Raw genomic sequence first — 7,522 nt, 5'->3', positions numbered from 1 at the left:
GGCGCGGCGGGAACCAGTCGTCGCCACGTGATTATAGTCACCGTGGGTGACATCGAATTGCGAAGTAGTTATATCGCGAAGCGAATTTGTAATAACGGAGGTTTCTTTGAAAAAAAAGCGAATGTAAGTAAGAAAACAAATAAGTACAAGCATTTTTGGATGCAAAAGGGTTGTTGAGAGGTATTTTGTGAAGACAGAAAAGACAGATTTTATTTGTATTTATTCAATTTTTTTTTTTTTTTTTTTTTTTTTGGGAATTGCCGATAACATTTTTAGGGTCGCAGCCTAAAAATAGGGTCGGTCGGGTAACCGGAAGCAGAACTATTCTTTTTTTTGGCCTAAGTCAAAACCTGTTAACTCAAAAACCCTTCTAACTCAAAAGTAAAAACTTATTCCTGTCAATTGTTGTTGAATAGAAAATCCATTGGATAACTCAAAACTCTGCTTAACTCAAAATTTGAGCCAATTCACCTGAGGTTGGACTTATCGAGATTCCACCGTATATGCACCAGGGTTTGGTTGGAAACTTGGTACTTGTTCATTACACGTGTCACGGCGGTGGTGCCCTATACCTTGCTCTTCCCGATGCCAACCACTTGCTGGACAAACTCTCCACGCATTCCTTCAGATCTGTCTGGAGAAGCAAGATCACAGATACCACAATAAGATTCCATCTTGAACAGATCCAGATGGGAGAATTAAACAAATCAATACTCATCGAAGATTTAAGTGTGGAACAATACGTTTAAAAAAATTGACTGATAAGGCCAAAAAGAAACATAGTCGGTCTCTGGTCAGACCAAAGTTCTAGAATTGATGCGGTGATGCGTTTTTTTGGGTGGCTATTTTTTCATGCTTAGATTGTACAGCAGTCACATGACACAATACCAAACGGTCTAAGAGTTTTCACTCCACAAACAACGGATACGGAAATAAGTGGCATATTTCATGCATTTAGACACACTTTAATTTACAATCACAATTGCTCACATCGCATGTCATCGTGTCGATAGGTGTGTAGTTGACTAGTCGTCATTGTTGTTGATCAGCTGACAGCAACTTTGTACTCGTGGGCTATTATCATTCATTCAACATCAACCTCGTACCGGATCTATCACTGGGTACGAGCTGCCCACGAATATTTGAGGTGGTGCAGCAATGAAGGGCACTGTTGGAGCTACCGCGGACAATTTTGAAGAAAAAAACCCCAAAACATTGACACGCACGATCAAAATCGATGCGCACGCTGACCAGAGACTGATTTTTTTTTTGGTCTAATATATTTTGGTACCATAATTTGTTTGTAACTATGGTAATTAGTAGGTCACTGCGAAAACTTTCAAGTGATTGAGGGTTTGCTTTTGCAGCCAACCCAATCCAGATACATGTAGGTACATGTACGTGTTTATTTGAATACAAGTTACAACCATTAATGAATAGGGATCTGAAAATTATTGGGCAATAGGGTTTGGGTTAACCTCCCGGCCGATCCCAACACAATTTCTGTCACGAGTTCCTTGCACAGAAACATAAATATCTACAGACTCTCTTCTGTAAAAGCTTCAGTTTTTGGCTAAAAACATCACTCTCAAATGAACTGAACATACGTGTTTTACAGCGTGATCTCATGACTGATCACATGACTGCACTGCGAGCAGAGTGGCCTACCAGGGTCGGGACAAGCAAGTCAAATTCCTCGGCCGTCTTGAGCGTGTACTTCTTGAGTTGCGGGCGTAGGGCTCGAATTCTGTCAATGGTCACCTCGTCCAGAGCGCAGTAGCAGTGCAGTGTGTGAAGTCTGGGTGACTGCTCCACCAAGTGCAGTAAGACACGCTTCAGTTCGTCCGATCCTTTGGTGACGATGGCCAGGTATTCCAAGGTTTTGTGGTAGTAGAGCGCCACAATGGAGACCTCATCGTGAAGCTCCGTCATTGTCCTCATGTGGAGCTCCACCAGTGGAATCTGAGGGTCTAGGATTGTCAGGATGCGGTGCCGCTCAATGGTGTGGTCAAATTTCATGCAGACACGTAGATGCTTGTGTCTGCGGACAAGGCTCTTCCAGGAATCAGCCGGAATCACCTTGTGGTACTTCTCCTCCCTGTTGCAAGCCAGGGACAGGTAGTTGAGAGGAGTCCGTGTCTGGTCGCTCAACTCGGCAAAGAGCTCCTCCGAAGCCGACCGGTAGTGCATGCTGAGAGAGTTGATCTTAGGGCACTTCTTCACGACAATGTGCATGCACTCTGGATTGATGAAGCACATGAGGGAGGTGTTTTGGAGATTCAGCACCTGGAGGTTGGGATGGTTGTCGGCAAGTAGGTACAGCAGATTGTCCCGGTATGTGACCGACAGACCGCTCAGGTCCACTTTGGTTAGAGTGGACACCATCTTTGTCCCTGGGTCCGGCGGACCAAAGAGCTCCGCTAGACTGCTCAGAAACTCCAGCCCCTGGAAGAATAGTGGGTTCTCTGTCGTGAAGGTGACGCTGAGCTCTTCCAACCGACGATCACTGCAGCGGGCAAGTCCCGTCAGCACCTCGCAGGCGTTCTGTCTGTTCACCAGTTCCTGCTGGTTCAGGTAGATCTTCACTACCCGCAGCTGGCGACCGTGCCTTGCCAGGCACTGAAGCTGGCCCGTGTCCTGATCGTTCTTGAAGTGGAAAGTGAACCTGCGCCATAGTGTGGGATCGTCGAAGCACTCGTACCAGTTTTTGCATGTGAGGGAAGCAGAGCACCGATCGGTCAACGGCAAGTAACTCAGGATGTTGATGACAATGTGATCGGGAAGATCACTCCATCGCTTCTCTGAATCCATTGCATTTAGTTGTTGGAGGCTGTCCTTGGCTGCTGGTAATTTTGTACTTGAGTATCTGGAACAAAACAAGCATTGGAACTCATAAGTGACTTCCATTCGGTTAAAGGGGAGTCATTTACTCGAAACTCCAAGAACCTTAAAACAATCCGCCAGGTTTTAGAAGACTTTGTAGGATTGAGGAAGGCAGAGCACTGTCACTTCGGTCAGAACTTTCTAAAATGTTGTACACTTTTCTTTTCTTACTTTGGATCGGGCGGTGATGAAGCTGTGATATAGCTACACTGACCCTATGACAAAACATTACTAAAATCAGGAAATAATGACTAAGCCATTTATTTCCCTGGGGAATTGATGTCCTTGATGAGTTAAAGTACAAAGAATGTGTCATTGTCTTCTTGAACAGTAAAGATTTTGTAGGATATGTCATTGGATAAAAGATTAAATATAATATATTATACATTGTCAAATATCTTTTCAAACTTATTAAAATTGAAGGTACATGTATGTTCTTTACTGTAAACAAATTGAAGTATAGGTCAACCATCAATAGTGATTATATAACTGACATACAGATCCTTGTCATTTGATTGGTGGAACTCACATCACGTCATTCGTTATTACTGCCATTCACGCCGGGGCTCAAAAAGTACTATCTACCCATGGGGAATGGGAAATACTATTGAACAGTTAGGATCAGTCTTGTTCCATGACGCGGTATTTGTGTGCAAATGCATGCTGGTGTACGTGCGCGTTCAGCGTTGCGCGTAGTGCATATTGTTCCAAAGAGCCAGCGCTACAGCGTCGGGTTCAAACATTTTCGTGAAGGGGTGGTTTGGAAGAGAGAAATACATTTTTCACCAATTTTGTATTAAAAAAGAGTTCAAATATATCAAATGACAAGGATATGTCAGTTATATAAAACAAATATTGAGTGGCTTTAATTAAATTGTGAAATGAGAGGAATATTATCGCTCGGTAAAATCTGGACTTTTCCAGTTCAAAGTCCAGATTTTACCGAGCGATAATATTCCTCCCATTCCATGCTGAGCCACTCAATATTTGTATAATATGTATGTACATTACAGAGGCAGATTAACGAGCATAAAAATGGTATCCAAAAGATTTCTAGGAAAGAATGTTGCAACCTGATGCCACTTCAGCGGTTGTGTACAAAGTCTATGGAGAGTCAAGAAAATTTTCTAAGTATTTCTTAACAAAATTGGAAATGTTTCTCAGTCCCAGATTCATGTCTTATCATCATTTTTGCAATGACTGACCTTCATTGAGATGATATATGGAGAAAAAAGTGGCATCAGGATGCAATACTCTTTGCGATTTCTACAGCCTACAGGTTAGAAAGTTGGGTGCCTGGAAAGTTAGTGAAAATATGAAACCTGAATTGTTGCCATTTAATACAAATAATAACACAAAGCAGTTTACATTCTGTTGATTTAAAAATCATGGTTTGGCATCGTTGATAAAATGGTCAAACATGGTTCCGAGTCTAAATTGTGAACTAGTCCAAGTAACTAGGACGGGTCGCTTTTTTAACAATTGGACATGGTCAGGCGATTGCCCGACCGTGTCCAAATGTTAAAAAATGTTAAAATCCGTAGAGTCCTAGTTACTCGGACTAGAACAGTTGTAACTTTATGTAAGGCCGGTATACATAATTTAAAGGGAATGTACATCATTGGCTTTTGCTGTAATTTTCAGAAATGAACCATTTGAGGGGTTAGTATAATAGATCAAATATTGTTACACTGACATGTTTGAAGTTTTGTGTTGGAAAATGCTGGAAAAACCAAGAAAAACAAAAATGTTCAAGTAGTCTGGTTCCTTGACTCCACTATGGCACCAAAGATAAAATGGATCAATTTATAGATGTTGGAAAATTGTAAGGCAAGGGAACCAACTCTAGATGGCCTGCACCCGTTCATGAACATGTAACCAATAGCAAACAAAATTTGGACTGAAAAAAGTGTTAAGTTGGAGCAGAAGTTGAAAAATAGTTAGGTTTTTCCAACGGTGGTCGGCCGACCACTGTTGGAAATGTATACAAAAATACCATTTTCTTGAAAATGACTTCACACCAGGTGCCATAATTTTACAGGATGCTTTAGACTGTCATTTACCAACATCCTAGTAAAGTATTTCGTAAAAACTTGGTAGTTTTATTTTTCGATGTTTGCAAATGTTGTATTTATTCCCTTTAACAAGTTTTATGCTCAGCTAGCTCTCCCATGGCCTACATGCTCAACAGTTGACAAAACATACATTTAATTTGAAAACACAACTCAGAAGTAAAATCTCACCGCCTAGACTGCACTGTGAGAGAACACGTTCATTGTGAAAACAATAAAGCTTGCAGAATACCTTATTTGGTTACGACTGTCACGACCGACCGAACAGAAATTCCATCCCCGTCATTTTTGGCTCCGATTCAGCCGTGCAGTGCCGCATTGCACCGGCCGGCGACGGATGGTCACGGTTCGCTGTCGACCAACAACAATTCAAGATGATCAAGATATTTTACATTCACAGTCAAACTTACCATGAACCACTCGTTCTTGGCCCCGTGGTTTTACTCCGAAAAATGCCTGGGAATCGTCATTTCTTTGCTTAAAACAGTAATTTCCACATCATCTTTGTCGGTCCGCCCGTGCGACGTAATGTTGATCATTTAAGGACTTGACTTCCGTACTGCTGTACTGCGGGGCGCCCCCTAGAAATACCATCTACACGTTCCAAATAATAAAAATAACTAGACGTTTATTTTCGAACATGTAGTTGGTATTTTAAATTAATGATTTAATGGGACGATCGCTGTGGGGTTTTTGAGAGGTTGAAAAGTGTCATGTTTTTGCATTTGAAATTGAGTTAATTGAATTTAATTTTCTTAATTTTGTTTTTTGAAAGGCTTTTTAAAAAAAGTATTTGGAATTTTCTTACAAATTGCTTAAAAAACTCACTAGATTTTTTTTTTTTGCACTTGCTTTCTAAGTTGAATGATTTATTCATTGTATGAAAATTAGATTACAAAATTAGTCACCTGTACAACACTGATATATGCGTGGTTTTCTGTATTAAAAAAAGTTCAATATTTTGACAGCTAGGTAGTTTTAATACAAACCATCAAAGAGATCTGGATGAGTTTTGCTTATGCAGTTGTTTCATGAGTTAATTAATTTTTACAGCAAGAAAATAAAGCTGTGGTCAGCGAACCGACCAGGGCAAGATTTTTTTTAGCTGTTGCACAGAGAATTGCTAAGCCTAAAACATATCTGCTTAGTATAAAAAGTTACCAGCTAAAATATCATGCGATATTAATCACCTGTCACTGGTTCCCAACCGATTTGTGCTGAAACACTGTAATCCGCTAAGCATTTTTTGTTCTTGTAAGCACCTTCATGAAATGTGGCCATTGTTGCATCAATTTTTTTCCAATACTCAGCTTGCAAAATATTAATAGTTCTGTTTGAGTGATATGGAGTATTTTTTGCTTGGGGAATGTCTAAACATCCAGGGAAACACAATAACATATTTACACATGAGTAAAGAGAAAACAGAAATATATTCCTTTTTGTTTCACAATTTGCAGAGGAAGTATTAAAAAAAAAACCACCAACTCCCACAACCAGTAGCCTTCTCAATAATTTATATAATGTACAAGCATTTACACAAGAAAAGAGCAACAAACAATTGCCCAAATATTACTCGTTTATAGTCACTTATGAAAAATAATATACAGAATGACGATGAAACTATCATAAAGAATGTAAATGTACAAAAAAGAACCCAAACATTATACAAAATTACCACTGAAGAAGTATAAGGTAAATTATAATGATACTTCATAAAAAAAAATGTTCACAGTTAGGTTCTCAGGTCACAGGTATTGTAACCTAAAACCAAACTTTTTAAAAAACTTTTAAACTTTATTTCAATGAAGAATAAGTCACAGTCTTTCAAGCAGACCCAGATGAAGAAGTAGAACAGTATGATCAAAATATAAAAAAGGACAAGGTAGTATGATGGAGGATAAAAGTAGGACTTTTGCAGGCTTTCACGAGTAGTTTTCGTTGATACTCGCCAATGTCCACAGCATCATAAGCCTTATTTGGCATGTTCTGTACTCACAACACTTGTGCTCCATCCTCAACTAAGCTCTTGGAAGTACAGTTGCAGTACTCCTGCACCCTAGCCTTTCATTGTGAGATTTAAGTGTGTAACATTGCTACGAAAAATATTGAACAGGATTTCATTTTGCAGAGTTGTATGACAAATAAAATAGGAAAAAGTAGGAATTTAAAAAAAAAAAATAGGAAAAATAGCAGCAATGTGAAAAAATCTAGGAAAAATGAGGACAAGTAGGAAGACTTTAAAGTCTGATGTCAGAATCATAAACCTTTACATACTAATGCACTGGCAAACTGGCTCCCACTGTAGACTATGGGCTTTGTGCACAAGTAGCCCTTCAACGGCCAGAAAAAAGGAGTTGAAGGAGACCAAAAATGGTTCCCGATCCATCCGATGCGTATTTCGAATGATCCAAAGTTATTGGGGGCGGGGATTAGTCTGGGAGACCATCACAAGTTAAATTCGAACATATTCGAAGATATTTGCGCGCCGACGATGCCTGACACCCACACGTGAAGAGGCTGTGGCTTGGTTTTGTGCACATTCAGGATACAAAAAGTTGTATCCCATC

The 7,522-nt window shown here is 39.9% G+C and overlaps 1 protein-coding gene across 3 annotated transcripts; it reads right to left on the bottom strand.

Moving 5' to 3' along the window:
• Nucleotides 1–389: 389 nt before the first annotated feature.
• Nucleotides 390–5,509, bottom strand: LOC119739192 (F-box/LRR-repeat protein 8-like). Of its 3 annotated transcripts, none has more exons than XM_038214029.1 (3): nucleotides 5,366–5,509; nucleotides 1,608–2,866; nucleotides 390–634 (listed from the first exon to the last, which is right to left on the bottom strand). In XM_038214029.1, exon 2 carries the CDS (start codon nucleotides 2,809–2,811, stop codon nucleotides 1,636–1,638), a length of 1,176 nt encoding a protein of 391 aa, XP_038069957.1. In that variant the 5' UTR covers nucleotides 2,812–2,866; nucleotides 5,366–5,509; the 3' UTR covers nucleotides 390–634; nucleotides 1,608–1,635. The 3 variants fall into 3 exon arrangements, with proteins under 3 accessions (XP_038069957.1, XP_038069955.1, XP_038069956.1); XM_038214027.1 differs by having other exon boundaries at nucleotides 1,669–2,866; XM_038214028.1 differs by lacking the exon at nucleotides 5,366–5,509 and adding an exon at nucleotides 5,188–5,347 and having other exon boundaries at nucleotides 1,669–2,866.
• Between the last annotated feature and the right edge of the window lie 2,013 nt (nucleotides 5,510–7,522).

Source organism: Patiria miniata, unplaced genomic scaffold (genome assembly GCF_015706575.1).
Source record: "Patiria miniata isolate m_02_andy unplaced genomic scaffold, ASM1570657v1 HiC_scaffold_30, whole genome shotgun sequence".
NCBI lineage: Eukaryota > Metazoa > Echinodermata > Asteroidea > Valvatida > Asterinidae > Patiria > Patiria miniata.
The sequence above is the reverse complement of the archived record's forward strand: the minus strand, read 5'-3'. Positions and strand labels throughout refer to the sequence as shown.

Coding starts and splice junctions, on each gene's coding strand:
- LOC119739192 (XM_038214027.1), bottom strand. CDS start 2,811: ATGGATTCAGAGAAGCGATGGAGTGATCTTCCCGATCACATTGTCATC. Junction 635..1,668: donor ACTTGCTTGTCCCGACCCTG/GTAGGCCACTCT, acceptor TTGCTTCTCCAG/ACAGATCTGAAGGAATGCGT.